Source organism: Eumetopias jubatus, unplaced genomic scaffold (genome assembly GCF_037043125.1).
Source record: "Eumetopias jubatus isolate StellerSeaLion01/CBP00866 unplaced genomic scaffold, mEumJub1_p1.0 scaffold_4, whole genome shotgun sequence".
Taxonomy (NCBI): Eukaryota; Metazoa; Chordata; class Mammalia; order Carnivora; family Otariidae; genus Eumetopias; species Eumetopias jubatus.
The window spans coordinates 173,405,163-173,421,385 of NW_028274810.1; the positions used below are offsets into that span (position 1 = coordinate 173,405,163).

The following is a 16,223-nucleotide window of genomic DNA, read 5'->3' on the forward strand; positions in this document are numbered from 1 at the left end:
AATAATATTTAGGCCTGGTCCAAGGAAAACAAGTTTATTTCAAAACAGTAACTTCCTTCAATTGGAGCAGTGGCCAAAATTCAATACTGATACAAATATAAAATCTTAGGAGGTCAAAATATGTAATTCAGGCAAATTTTCTGAATTTTTTTTAAAGGTAGAATTTGTGAAACAATTAGAAACAATGTAATTAACATATGTAAAATAAGTCACAGTTCAAATTTAAGCTGAAAAACATTTGCTAATATTGAGAACATTGCACATATTTTCAATAACTTAAATGTCTACTCTTCCTATCGCCACTTTTTACTAGATTTAAATAAATCCAAATATTTACTCATGGTAGGAGTTTCTGGCATTAACTATAGCTGAGTTTAACAGAAATAGAGAAAACCATAGATTTATCAAGCATTCACAAATGATCACTTACAGCAATTCTTCAGAAGCCCTCAATGAGGAAGGCTGTTCTCCACTTTCTAATAGCACCTAAAGTTTGCTGCATAATGTAATTCAAAGGAACAGCACTCTGACCAATGATAAACAACTTATAGGAAATTCTTTCTCCTATTCAAGGTTTCATTATAAAGCTACTATATTTGACAAATATTAAAAATCTTAAAACTCCATTATACTGCCCTTTCCATTATTATTAACTTAGCAACAAGTCATCTTTATGATGCCATTTATTCAACTGGAAAAAAGATGGTACATTCTGGTTTTCACCTGTTATAGATTTAATTCAATAATTTGATTTCTCACTATATGAAAACTACATTTTCTTTCTCAGCACTAGACAGCACTAAAGTGAAAGCAGCTTTCATAATCTTTCACTTCCCTTTAAACAAAAGCATTATGGCATTTTCAGCAGTGAACATTATCTGGTTCCTACTTGAACCCCATCTCCAAAGAAATGAGAGAATCTAAGGTCCTATTCAAGGCAAAAGGTTCCAATCCTAAGTATTTCACTCCAACAACCTGTGTTCCATCATTGAGTAGTAAATGATCAATGACAACTTGATGGTAACAGTACCCTCACTGACATCATTAAATATTATACTATTTTATATCCAAATATATGCATATAAAATATTTGCACAGATAAATTAGTGTTAATTAAAAACTCATCTACAAATGTCCTTTCTTCTGAAATCTATATAATTGTTTTCAAGACTAGAAACCTAAAACATCCTGACTATACATTAAAAACACATGTTATGTCTGAATACACATTATGGAAAACTTCAGAACTAATCTCATTAAAAAAAAAAAAACCCACAAACTTAAGAGTGCTTTTGTTATTGCTGAATCTAATTAGACTTAAAGAAGACCACTGAATACTAAATTCAGGTATTTACTAAATAGTGTTGATTTCTACTCGTCAAACAGTCCTAACAAACCAACAACTGGAACAAGGATAGTTTTTCTCTGCTGTCTATTAGGAAGTTGAAACATTTTCAATTAAAGCCTTCATTTTTCCTGTAGACTTCAACATGTGTGGCCCAAACTAGAAAAGAAAGAAAAAGTATAAATGAAGATACTGGTTCAGGTAATAGTAATGATACTCTCCCCCTCCTAATCATGGATCAAAGGTCTGGGTAGGTTGTGCATGAAAAACCAAGCAGCTAGATAATATTAAAACCTCCATGAACTGAACATGACACATTAACAGAGTGAAAGGTAAAGAGGTAACCAAATTACTTCCTAGAAAACTATAATCATCTTAGCAAGACCATAAGCTTTAGTCCAATTTTACTTCTCTGAGTAAAAGAATGAAGTACAAGGTTTCCTTTTTTCAATGTCTAAAGGGTTTCAAAGATGCTAGAATTTCTAAGATACCTGCCTCTCTGGAATGGATAAGCACATATTCCACATGACAGTAAAGGGAATGTATAAATTAATATCTGAGTTTCCCTGAAATCTGCTCAATCTCTACCTATGATACGAACACATCCTGTAAAGCCGAGGTCAAATCTCACCTCTTCAGACGACTTTCACAGGACACCCTAAGGGAAAATGATCTTCACTTTGAATTCTCTATCACAACATACATACTGTCCTAAGATATAAATTTTATTATAATGAAATTTCTTCGCTTCATTTTGCTTACATATAAATAAAGCACAGCATGGAAAATTTAACACTGGAGATGCTAAGTAGTGAAACCAGGAGTTGGCTTTTGGTTCCTTTTTTATGCTCTTCTATAAATAATCTACTTGTGGGGATGGGCTAAATCCCATAGCACATCCTTCTCAATCTTGCTGAGACCATGGCTAAATGTCACAAAATACAGGTGTTCAGCAATGGAGTAAATGTCATACAAGGGAAGAAGTGTAACCTAATACTCACCAACACCGTTTCTGAGGTGGCCTCTGATGCAGGTTTTGGAATTCCTTTTTCAACTTCACCTTGACTATCGCTTCGATATCTATAAGCAAATTTCTTTTTCAGAGCCTCTGCTATGAGGGCAGCAGGGTCAGTAGCATCCACCGGCTTGGGCTTTATATCCTGTTCTGACCTTAAGGAAGTGAACAGAAACCAAGGGGACATTTCAATATGCTGGCATACCTCAGAGAAGTACGTTGTGTGCCTTTACATGCTTTATGGTACGTCTCTAGCATGTTACTGACAAACACTGAGAGAAGTGAGATAGAAACCCTAGATTTAAGGCTCAATAAAAGAACACAAAGATACTCAATTCAGCTCCGGAGCACAGATTATGCTCTCCTTCAGGGCAATTACAGTTCCATTCTTCTCCCAAAGCCTACTCATTACCATAGTAGGTATACAACACAGCTTTACTGAATGAACGACTGGACAATAACAAAGACTTAAAGAACTTTAAATGCAATCGGGGAAGGGCACCTGGGTGGCTCAGTTGGTTAAGCGACTGCCTTCGGCTCACGTCATGATCCTGGAGTCCTGGGATCGAGCCCCGCATAGGCTTCTCCCTCTGACCCTCCCCCTCTCATGCTGTTTCTCACTCTCTCTAATAAATAAATGAATAAAATCTAAAAAAAAAAAAATGCAATGGGGGAAAAACTAAAAAGTAACCTGGAGATGTTTCCTAATTTCTTATATTCGGAGACACTGGGGCCTTTTTTTAAACTAAAAACTAGAACTATTTATGGTAATCAGGTTATAAAAGAAAGTTCTCAAGAAGTCTAGTACTTTTGTTTTACAAGACATAACAAAAATAAAGGAAGTGTGAGAGAAGGTAAATGTATCCTCACCTTTTTACTGACCGAAGTTTTACACTGTTCATATCTTTAAGGATCTCTAGCATATTTGGCATATCAGGTTTCTTTGGATTGCTCTTAACAGGAGTCTTCCCAGCACAGGCTTTTTTCTCTCTCCGCTCTTTTATCAGGTCAACAGCTGATGATACACTTTGGTGGAGCCCTGATGGGGGAAGGGGTGGGGGAGGTGGGGGCGGTGGTGGGACAGAGGATGATGGTGTGGTAACAGATATGGTAGGATCTAAGTCACCTACAGAAATAAGGAAAAATCAATTTAATCTTGATGGTAACAGGCAAAATACTTTTAACAGCAAAATTATGTTAAGGACTTTTGTGTACCTGAAATCAATATGCTTAAAAAAAAAAAAAAAAAAAACACTCAGTTATGTAAGTAAAGGAAGTTTGGGTTACTTGGTTAAAATCTTGAATACCTGCATCTAATCCCAAACTCTCCAGATGGAAAAGTTCCATTTAACAGGGGTGTTTTTGTGATCTCAAGTGTTCAAGTCTGACCGCTGCATACTCTGTAACTACTTTTAGATAAAATAAAGTGTGCACTGTATAAACATCTTCAATATACAGTTTGACAATTCAGTACTATATCTGAAAAAAACTGATAAATTTGTGGTTCATTTTAAGAATATTTACATATAAGACTTAGCATTAAAAGTTTTAAGACTTATTCAACAAATTTCTGAAAGAAGAAAAAGTGTTACTTTTCAAAACCGTAACTAAGGTAAGTTAAAGTGGTTACAAAATAAGGATGTAAAAATGCATCTTTCTGCATAACTAGAGGACAGAGTTGTTCACTGGTTGAACTGTATTGATTAGGGGGAGCTCAATGCAAAATTTTTTACTCAAGAGATTTCGAGTGTAAACAGAACATCTAATAACATAAATCTCCAAACTGCCTCACTATTTACAGCAGTTTTCATAGTCTGCCAGAAGAGGGAGGTAAAGCAAAAGAGAAATGCAATTGAAAAGTTAAAAGCAGGACTTCTGGTTTTAAAAAGTTACATGCAAATTTCATTTAAGTAACCGGTTACTTCTCAAGCACTCAGTGCCCCAGAGTGCATTCACCCTCTGTCCATCTTGGCAGTACACAGGTTGGATGAGGTTCATGTTGCATTACATTAAACTCCAGGAGCACAAGTGGCTCAGAGGCAGAGTTAACTGTCCTTATACTTTAACTTTTAGAGATGGCTAATTCTGAGTCGAGCCAGGACTCAGGAACACCACTAGGAAAAACAACTACTACTTGCCCACAGGTTAATGGGCTAGGATTTCAAGGCTATGGTTTCTTCTCCAAAGTAACAATACACACAAATAAAAGCCAACAGTATTAGACCAGTAGGCACAAGACCTGAATTCAGTTTCTACTCCGGGTAAGAGGAAGAGAAATGACTATTAAGTAGGTACTATGTGCTAAAGGCATTGTATATAATTTCCACATTTACTACAACAACTCCACAGTAAAGGTACTCTTAGCCCATTTTAGAGCAGGAGAGGGAGGGAGAAAGGCCAAGGACTTGCCTTAGGACATGTAGGTAAGTAAACAGCACTCAACCCTGTCAGGGCTGTTTTGAAATTACTTCTCGGCTGATAAAACTGGTGCCATTATCACAAAGTTTCCCAGTGCATTCACACGAGCAGCAATTCAACTGTATGAATTTCAGTACTTTTCTAAACTTATCCTCTCTCATAGCATCACTGCATCAAAATTGTTCAAAACCAACAAAATCCACTTAAACTTGACTGGGTCCAGGACTGAACCATGGGAATGACTGACCTTTGGTTTTCCAACAACCCCATGGCTGTTCCTTGCTAATACATTTTAAAATTAGTGCCATTCTCCTAATTTCCAGTTCATTGGTTAAAACAAATGTAGGATTTACAGACCTGCAATGAGATTTTGCTGTTCTTGCAGGATCACAATTTTGGCAATCTGAGCTCTGAGAGCAGCAAGTTCATTTTCAAGGGCACAGATCTTCTGCAGGGCTTCCTCATTTGCTAGTGCTGTCTTCTGTTGAGGATCTTCTGGAGACAGGTTTGGTAAGGAAAACTGCCTGCTTGGTGGCTTCTCAAAGAAAGGAAGGTCATCCTGAAGGGGTTGCCTTGATCTGACCTCTGTCCTGCAAGAAAGAAAGGACAGCTATATCACAGGGTTTGTAAGGAAATACAAAAATCATCATTACCAATTAATGAGAATATGGTATCTGAGAAATACTTTTCAGACTGACCTTAACATAAATCCCTTCCTGTAAGTTTCAAAACAACAAAGTACTCTACAACCTGATGTAGATACATATCAAGCCAGGTTTCTTATTGCCATCATTCTTCTTAATCTCTATATAATATGCACAAACCCACACTGTCAGGAGGCATCACAGATTCCAACAATGTTTTTGCTAATTCATGTTCTGAATGGGTTTGAACTAAGGTGAAGAAACTTTGTAATGCTCTTAAAAATGGTAAACTAATTACCCGTTACATTTGACAACAAAAATCTAATGAGTAATACAATAGCCTCTTGCTGGGATCTTGGCTTCTGCATTTCAAAGTCAGTGTTTTCCACGTTTGACAGAATACAACAAATTTCAAGATGTAGTGTAACAGTATGTCCCAAATACAGCACCAGAAACTGAAAAGGAGGGACAAGAATCAACTGAAACCATGCAGTAACTACATACACAGTCTCATTTTCACTTGGGTTTAAAGAAGTTTTTTAATATGCACTGCTCCATTGTTCCAAATACAAGTCTTTTGAGACTGAGGCTAAAATTCAGGTTTCTTTCAACCATCAATTTATATGCTTAGCTGTTTCCTATTTTCTACAATTAGGTTTTCTGGGCCTTTAAGGCCTTTGTTCTTCCAGCTTTATTGAGGTAAAAGTGACAGTTGTATTTATTTAAGGTGCACAGCATGATGATCTGAGTACACATTTTAAAATAATCACCACGATCCAGTTAATGAACATATCCTGGTTTCCCTCACAGTTTCCTGTGGTCATGTGACTGAGTTCTGGCTAACCAGATGTAGGCAGATGTTGAAAGGAAAGGACTCCAGGAGTCCTTTCACCTATAGCCCCACCCCCACTCCTTCCTCCTGAGTCTTGAGGACAAGATGATGACTGGACTTGAGAGTCCCAGACAGCCAAAGGCTAACCTGGACATAGAAGCCAATGCTCAGGTTGGCAGAGAGCCTGTCTGAGTTCCTGTAGACACTGTAGAGCCACTGTCAGCTTCAGACTATCTACTCTGGATGTCTTTGATTTGAGGGAAACTTCCATCTGTAGAAGCCACCATTATTTGGGGCTTCTCTGTTACATGCACTCAAACCTAATCCTAACTGTTATAAAACCACCATTAAATTCTATTTTAATTTTCCTTTAACTGGATATTGGTATTTTATTTTTGCTTGAGAACTGTTCTAATTCTTCATTCTACCTTGTGTTCTAAATGAAGGAATTCTTGGACCTTTAGCTTTTGGTATTCACGGAATTCAGATGTTTTTCTAATTTTGCTTATGCTCTGTTAACTAATTTAACATACATGGACGATGCATGTAAACTTTTTACCTGTCATATTGTTAAACAAAAATATTTGGGGAATAAATGTCCCAGTTGTTCCCTAGCCTTAGCTTAGCTAGCAAGAAACTTTAAAAATACTAACTTTATTAGTTTTATTTAATTTGGAGTATCTGTGGGACAGAGAAATAGGTTTGGCTTACAAAGCTTTAATTAACATTCCCTTTCTTACCTCCACACTGGGAAGAAACAGGTGATGAAATTTCTTTAAAAGCACGTGAAGACTAAACAATGGTAAAAACTTCTCTAAGAAACTACCTATATTCTGATTACATACATTAATATGTTCTTTGAAAGATTACATGTTATATAAGTTACAGATTAGATGCATATGCTCTAATAACCTGCAATAAAGAAAATAATTTTAATAAGACACATTTTTTTTAAAGATTTACTTCTTTGAGAGAAAGCATGCATGTACTTTGCTTTAATAAAATGAACCCAAAAGAACAATATTTTCATATCTGGGGATGGAAGTGAGAATGATGGTTTGTTTTCCTATTATGTATGTGCACAGAAATTTCTTGAAGTCTATATTGTAACAGCAAATAAATTTTGGATACCAGAATCTTTAGTGTTACTCAACAAAAAATGTTGTAATACTGCTTATTCAAGAAATAGTGGTCATTTTATTTTTTATTTAAGTAATCTCTATATCCAACAGGGGGCGCGAACTCATGACCCCAAGTTCAAGAGTTGCATGCTCTTCCAACTGACCTGGCCAAGTGCCCCCTAGTGGTCACTTTAGTAGAGAATATTTTCCCACCTACAATTCTACACATCTCAGGATCCAAAAGTATTAAATGATTTTAAGTTTGTCTTAAAATGTTACCATTCAAGTAAGCCAAAGTTCAAATCCCATGAACATTTACGCTTCAATATCCAGAACTGGAACAAGATAATATGACAATTTGGATTAAGAGATCAACTTATCAACTATAAATCATGTTTGAACTACCTTCTTGCCAAAATGAACTGAGAGAGAAATAATGAATATTGAACAGCAACTGAAATGTTAAAAAAAGAAGTTACTGCATCTCCCCATAACTCCTACAGATCAATTCTTCCACTTTGATTTTCTACTGAAAATTAAGGACAAAGCACTATTGTTAATCTTGAAAACCAGTGTGCCAGGATAGGAGGAAAAAAGTCTAGTCCTTAAAAAAAAGTAATTTAAGTAACAGTGTCAGATCATCTGTATTTTATATCTATCCTATTTTTACAAATTTGATGATACAGATTCCACATTTCCTTATGCGAAATACTGTTAATGGTTATGTGTCCAAACAAAGTAATTATAGGAAATGTGGAACTTTCAATGTGGATTTTTAGAAGCTGAAAAGGAAAATAATCCTGAAATGATTATGTCTTCTCAAAGCCATAGATTTAGCATTTATAGGAGCTCAAGAACCAAAACAACAACAAAAAAACCCCAAAAAGTTGCTCTGCAATATTCTTGTGTATGTAAAATATTTAGATGTTATGAAATTCTCAGACATGTCCCTTCCTTTAAAAATGCACAAATCCTTTTCCCATAGACATGTTCTATAAGATATCTGACAATTCATTCTCAGAATCGATGTGTTCTGCCATCCTTCAGAGGGCTAATAAAAGCTAGAATGCAGAGGCAGAATTAATCCAAATGAAGAAAAATGATCTTTTCTAAAATTTATATATATAATTCTGAGAACTTTTAAAGAAACAAAGCAAACATAAAACAAACAACAAAAAGAAGGATCAAGTATGGATGTCCCAAAAGCAGAAGACAAATCATGATCATCTCTTAAAAAACATTTTCTGCATCCCAACTTCTGCAGGCGAGATTTCTACCTCTTTTGTTTGAGTTTGGCTCCAAAATGCCTTACAGCAGGCTCCCGTTCAGAGTGGCATTGCACAAGAATTTTCTAGCTCTTATTTCTTCAATGATATTATCAAGGGCAGCCACTTTTGAAGTACAACTTCGATAAATTTGAAGGGCTTTTTAAGCTCCAATATTTCAAAGAAAATTCTAAATTAATATAATGCACCTCTGAAGTCCTTTCTTTCTCCTTATCACACAGTTAATGAAAACTTGAAATTTGAGATCATTTTAAATTAGCCCATTGCCCTATGAAAGACGGTATTCCCGGTAGGATTTTTACTAACTCTCCCTCATCTTTTTAGTTTAGAGAATGGCCCAGAAAGGTATAAAAATACAATCTTAATAGGATCCAGGGAGCGGAAAAAAACAGCAATTTAGTTCATGAAGTTGGGTAGAAAACTAAGTCTTTTCAAAGTGAGCAAGTAGTTGAATAAAGACAACTGGACTGGGAAATTATTTTGACAGGCAAGTAATCCATTAAAGGATTTATAGTGAGGAGTAAGGCAGGATTTTTTTAAGGCTACAGACCCATGTGACAACTGCATTGTTTCAGACTCTGTTCCTGTTTTGGCATTTTAAAAGATGGACCTTCCTAAAAGTGATTACTTAATGAGAATAACATTAAATCCATGTATTTAATGTAGTACTTAACGGCAGTATTTTGATGTACATTATCAATTAATGTTGTGTCAAATAATTAAGATTAAAATATGAATGAGTAACAACTGCTTTTTGCTGCACTATGAGTAGGACACAGTCTTGCTCTAATCCACTGAGTTTCCTGGTCTACCCTCACACCTGTGGAGCTGTGTCAAACCAGCCTGCTTGCATGCTGAGTCATCTCCTTGGAATCTTGTTAGTCAATGTCCTCCTCTATGAGGTCGGTGTTTCTCCCCAACATTCCTTAAACAGAGCATTCCATTCTCTACTTATATTCAAATTTGAAAAATTAAACTGGGTATCTTTAGTCAAAGTCCTCAGTCTCACTTTGCTATCCTTATATCACAGATTTTCATAAATATGTTTATCTTAGTCATTAGAAGATTATAAACATTCTGGTAAGCAAAGGGGCTACGTTTAATACTTTCAAGTCTTATGAACCTATAAATTTGCATTTTATACATACTCATTTTGATAGGTATGTGCCACTCAGAATTAAGAATAAGATACAATCAGAGTAAAATAAAATGAACTGGAATTGAACTTGAAATAGTCCAATATTCCTTCTACTCCAAAAGCTATCAAATACTTGATGACAATGTCTATGCTGTCTACTAAGAAGCCACAGAGATTATAGTCTTTTATAGTCTTTTAATTTCATCATAATTAATTTCATAATGCTATGCTGTGTATATATCTAAAGATACACATTTCTCCTTAGGCTACTATTAGAGAACAGAGGGATTCTTAAACAAGATTATCAGTTATATTGATTCTGTCAAAGAATCTCAATGCTCTTATAATTCTTTCCAATTCTGAGGTCATTCTGTTAATTCAAAGGGAAATTAAAATGTATATAGAAAAGAGGCCTTACGCCGTGTATACTAAGTTCTCTCTAAGTTCTCTCATGTTATCTTCTAAAATTCTCCTATTTTTAAAAGATTGCATTTATTTATTAGAGAGAGAGAGCACAAGCAGGCGGACAGGGAGAGGGAGAAGCAGGCTCCCCGCTGAGCAGGGAGCCCAATGCGGAGCAGAGAGCCCAATGCGATGCAGGGCTCGATCCCAGGACCCTGGAATCATGACCTGAGCCAAAGGCAGACACTTAACCAACTGAGCCACCCAGGCGCCCTTCAAGATAGGTATTAAATTTTTCTAATATAAAGAAAAAAAAACTGAAGTTCAGTGCATTTGAAAAAAAATCATTTGTACAATAACTGTGCAGGACTCTTATATATGCTATTTTCCCAGAGACAAAATACTGTGACATTGTAATGGTTATAAAAATGTCATCAACATAAATTTGAAGGGAGAAAGAAGAAACAAATACCACAAATAACTTTGGCTTTCAAACAAATACAAATATGAGAGGCACAGAAACACTCAAACTGCAATATACAAGTTCTTGAATCTACTCTCATATTGCCTTTAAGATTTAAAAGTTACAAGGGACGCCTGGCTGGCTCAGTCAGTGGAGCATGTGACTCTTGATCTTGGGGTTGTAAGTTCAAGCCCCACACTGAGTGTAGCGATTACTTAAAAATAAAATCTTTAAAAAAAAAGATTTAAGTTATATTTTTAAAATATTTTTATTACATAATCTCCATCTACAATTTGTCAAAAATCAATGCAAAGAGCAATATAGCACTATACTGCAAAAGAAAAAGTCTGCCCAATTTTTCTAATCATGTGGGCCATTATCACTAACCCTGTAACCATGGCCACGGGCACTTCACTGCCTTATCAACTTCCTCCCTCTAGAGCACCACTCAAATCCAGCTGGGTCTCCTCTGTTTCCTTCTTTGTTTTTTCAAGTTCAGATTATCTTTACCTAGAGTACGTCCAGGCACCTTTTCAAAGACCCTTTAGCCAATTATTTTCAACATCACAGACCAAATCCATTATTCAGATCCATTATGCCAATTCAGTTACTATCATCACAATTCCCATTAATAGCTACCCCACGTCATTCTCCGCGAACATGTCATTTGTGTTAAGTCCTTTAGAGACTTCTCTGTCCAGGAAGATGGAGCAGACTAGTTTTCCCTATTCTTCCTCTAACTAAAACTAAAAACCCTAGACATTACACATAAAACAAATGTAAGATGACTGGAAAGCTGGGGAGAAGACAGAATGGCTGGGACTTTGGGATCCAAACAAACGACACAGGAGTGAGTTCCCCAAGTTTTTCTTTTGCTTCATATATCCCAGACTAGTCGCTGGAGTAATGGGTAACCCAGAAATGTCAAGGGAGCAACAAAAGCCTGCTCTCCCTACCAAAGGACCAAGAAAAGGGTAGGCTCCCAAGAGAGAGAACTTACATAAAAATAACTGCTCTAGGAGCGCCTGGGTAGCTCAGTCAGTTAACCATCTGCCTTCAGCTCAGGTCACAATCTCAGGGTCCTGGGATTGAGCCCTCCGTCGGGCTCCCTGCTCAGCGGGAAGACTGCTTCTCCCTCTCCCTCCCACTCGTGCTCAGTCTCTCTCTCAAATAAATTAATAAAATCTTTAAAAATAGTAATAATAAAATAACTGCTCCACTCCAAACACCACCACAGAAAGCCCTGTGGTCCCACCTTTACCATGCAACAAAGGCTAACTCCCATCCTTATTAGGCTGTAAAGAGATGCCTCATACTCTGCAGGATGCTGTCAGAGAAAGCAGGGAGAAGGAACTTAAGAAGGGCACCCCATCCCTCATGGTATAGTGGAGACAATGTGGGGAGCCAGCAATAATGAGGCACTCACATCTACCTGCTGGGATGGTGTCACAAGAGGCCTTGTGGAGAGCTGGAGCTCCCAACAATACCCTCAGGGGTGAATGGAGGCTTAATGGGAAACCTGGATTTCTACTCCCACCTGGCAGAAGTAAGGTAGCACTTACTCTTTCCCTGCCAGAGTGCTATTAGTGAAAAACAGCTAAAAGAAAAGTTTAGGTCCAGAGGCTCCTATACCAAAAATATCTAGATTTCAATCAAAAATCACTCCTTATACCAAGAACCCTAAAGAACATAAACTGAGTGAAAAAGACAATAGATGCCTGAGAAGTTAGAGATGTTAAAATTATCTGACATAAAGAAACTATAATGGGATCCTGGTGGCTCAGTTAGTTAAGCAACTGCCTCTGGCTCAGGTCATGATCCTGGAGTCCCAGGATCAGTCCCGCATCGGGCTCCCTGCTCAGTGGTGAGCCTGCTTCTCCCTGACCCTCCCCCCTCTCATTCTCTCTCTCTCAAATAAATAAATAAAATCTTAAAAAAAAGAAGTTATGATTAAAAAAGTTTCAATGAGCTATTACCAGCATTCTTGAAATAAATAGTCTCAGCAAAGAAACAGAAAATAAAGGAGAACCAAATGAAAATTTTAGAAAATGTAAAATAACTGAAAACACAGTGGACAGGATCAAAGAATGGTGAAGACAGAGGTAGAACAAGAAAAATTATCCAATTTGAAAAGCAAAGAGCAAACAGACTAGGAAAAAAAATGAACAGTCTCAGTAACCTGTATGACTATAAAAGATCTAATTTTTGGGTTAACAGCGTCCCAGAAGGAGAGGAGAAAGAGGGCCAGGCTGAAAAAGTACTTAAAGAAATAATGGGCAGACAACTTACTTAAAGAAAATATGTACAGAAATAATGACAGAAGACATAAACTTGAAAATTCAAGAAACCGAGTGAACTTGAAACAGGCTAAACACAAAGAAATAAATGCCTAGAAACATCTTACTCAAACTTCTAAAAACCAAAGACAAAGAAGAAATTTTTAAAGCAGCTAGAAAGAAAGGGCACCCTACCTAGAGAGGAAAAAAACTCTTCGAATGACAGACGGTTTCTCATCTGAAACCATGGAGGCTTGAAGAAACTGGCACATTTTTCAAGTGCTAAAAGAAAATACCTATGAACTCATAACCTCATATCCAGCAAATACATCCCTCAAAATTGGGGAAATCAAGAATTCTCAAATGAAAGAAAAAAAAAACGAAAAACATTTAGAGCAAGCACACCTAACCTAAAAGAATGGCTGAAGGAGTTCTCTAAACAGAAAGAAAGCAGTAAAAGGAGATACTGCATCAGGTAAAAAGAAAAACACAGCAAAAATGTAAGTAGACTTATTTTCTCCTCTTTCTAAATTACATTTTCTAAATTATGTTTGATGGTTGAAGGAAATATACTGTCTGATGTGATTCTAAATGTCTGCACAGAAAATTTTTAAGAAAGTTATAAACAGAGGAGGGTATAGGGACATAAAGGAGAAGATTAACTGGTAAAATGACAATACCAGTAGAATGTTTTAAGTTTAGGTATATACAATGTAATACTTAGATCAACCACCAAAAGAACTTTACAAGGAGAGACACTCAAAAACATAGATAAATCACAAAGGGATTCCAAAAAAATGTTTAAGTACCCCACAGAAAAGTAGAAAAAAGAGAGTAGAAGAGAAAAAGAGTAGACTTAAACTCTAACATAACTAAAATTACATATATATATGTAAATGGTTTATATATACACCAATTAAAAGATTGGCAGAGTGGATTAAAAAATTATGACCCAACAGTATGCTGTCTACAAGAAACTCACTTCAAATGTAATGACATAGGCAGGGTGAAAGTATACAAACAGAAAAAGAAAACGATCTGGAACAGAGAGGGACATTAAATAATAGTGAAATTATAAGACATAGCATTTCTAATGTGTATGCACCAAACAGACTTCAAAATATAAAAAGCAAAAACTGTTAAAAAACAGAAAGGAGAAATACACAAACCCACAAATATAGTTGGATCTCAACATCCCCTTTGCAACAACTGTTAGACAATCAGGAAGGATAGAGAAAAATTCAACAACGGGGGTATTCCATGCACAATACACATTTTTTTCAAGTAACCACAGAATATAAACAAAAATGGTCCATATCTGGGACGATTAAAATAAAAAATTCAACACATTTAAAAGAATGGAAATATATAGCATGTGTTCTCTGGCCACAACAGAATCAAACTAGAACTAAATAATGGAATAACAGCAAAATTTCCAAACATTTGGAAACTGAACAAACTTCGACATAATCCATAGGTCAAAGAAGATGTCTCAAGGGAAATTAAAAAAAAAAAATACAGTGAGCTGGATTTCTTTAAAAATACAATATATTGAAAGTTGGGTGCAGCTAAAGCAATGTTGAAGGGGGAATTTATAGCACTAAAATGGTTTTACAGTAGTCTCCCATTATCCATGGAAAAATACGTTCCAAGACCCCCATAGAAGCCTGAAACTTTGGAGAATACTGAATGCTATATATACTATGTTCCTGCCTATACGTATATACCTATGATAAAGTTTAATAAAGTAGGCACAGTGAGAGATTAACAATAACTAATAATAAAATAGAACAATTATAACAATCTACTGTAACAAAAGTTACATGAATGTGATCTCTCTCAAAATGTCTTATTGTACTGTACTCACCCTTCTTGTGATGACAGATGACAAAATGTCTACATGAGATGAAGTGAGGTGAATGTAGAATTATTGTAGAATTAAGCTACCACTGACCTTCTGACAATATGTCAGAGGAGGATCATCTGCTTCTGGACCGCAGTTGACTGTGGGTAACAAACTGTGGAAAGTGAAACTGCAGACAAGGGGGACTACTGTATTAGAAAAAAGGGATAAGTCTCAAAATTTAAGTTCCCACTTTAAAAACCTAGAAAAGAGCAAAATAAACTCAAACAACCAGAAGAAAATAGGAGCAATCAATAAAATTGAAAACAGAAAAATCAACAAAAAGAGAACTGATTCTTTGAAAAGATTAATAGAATTGACAAGTCAAAAAAAGAGAAGGTACAAACTACTAATATCAGGAATGAAACCGGGGATACAAATACAGACCTTGTAAACGTCAACTAGATAAGGAAATGCTACAGATAATACTACACACATACATTTGACCACTTAAATGAAATGGACCAATTCCCTGAGAAGCACAAACTACTACATTTCATCCAACATGAAACTGATAGAATAGTCCTGTAACTTTAAGAAAAATGAATTTATAAATTTTAATTTTTTTAAAGATTTTATTTATTTGACAGAAAGAGCACAAGCAGAGGGAGAGAGAGGGAGACGCAGGCTCCCTGCTGAGCAAGGAGCCCAGGACCCTGGGATCACAACCCAGGCCGAAGGCAGCCGCTTAACCGACTGAGCCACCCAGGCGTACCTGAATTCTAATTTTAAAACACCCCAAAAACAAATCTCCAGGCCCAGATGATTTCACTGGAGAAAACTACAAAATATTTAAAGAACAATTAACACCAGTTCTATACATCTCTTCAGAATATAGAGAAGCACTGTCCAATTCATTTTATGAAGCTAGTATTACCTTGACACCAAAACCAGACAAAGGATCCCAGACTTAAATGTAAAACAAAACTATAAAATTAAAAAAAAAAAAAAAAAGCCATGTCCCAACAACACTGAGAAATCAGACAGGATATACCAATGTTCTGCTCCACACAGTCTCCTCCAATGAAACAGATAATGAAAGAAATCACACAAAATGGACCAGTTCAAGCCATAAGACAAGTCCGTGGGGATTTCTTCCATTGTAAGACAGGGATACCTAGACAGGTTACCAGAACAAAAGAAGAATCGGGAAAATATCAAAAGCTTGACATATGCCATCAAACTCCCCGGAGGGGGCACGCTGAGCCCAAGGACAGAAAGAAAAGTTTTGGATTGCTGCCAGTTCCTAGGGACAGTCATGAGGAGAGAATGGCTATTTCAGGATTCTTCAAGCATTAAATGGTTGGACATTGAAAAGTTGATTGCTGGGGCGCCTGGGTGGCTCAGTCGGTTAAGCGTCTGCCTTCAGCTCAGGTCATG

At 36.3% G+C, this 16,223-nt stretch overlaps 1 protein-coding gene across 2 annotated transcripts in view; it reads right to left on the minus strand.

Annotated features, from left to right (window-relative positions):
• Window positions 1-59: 59 nt before the first annotated feature.
• Window positions 60-16,223, minus strand: part of MTFR1 (mitochondrial fission regulator 1) — a 66,697-nt gene continuing 50,533 nt past the window's right edge. For both annotated transcript variants that reach the window (XM_028112655.2, XM_088022824.1), the window contains exons 5-8: window positions 5,136-5,368; window positions 3,231-3,486; window positions 2,347-2,515; window positions 60-1,504 (exon numbers count right to left, since the gene is read on the minus strand). In XM_028112655.2, coding sequence (XP_027968456.1) covers window positions 1,436-1,504; window positions 2,347-2,515; window positions 3,231-3,486; window positions 5,136-5,368 — 727 coding nt within the window. In that variant the 3' untranslated portion in view covers window positions 60-1,435. The remainder of the gene's footprint in view (window positions 1,505-2,346; window positions 2,516-3,230; window positions 3,487-5,135; window positions 5,369-16,223) is intronic.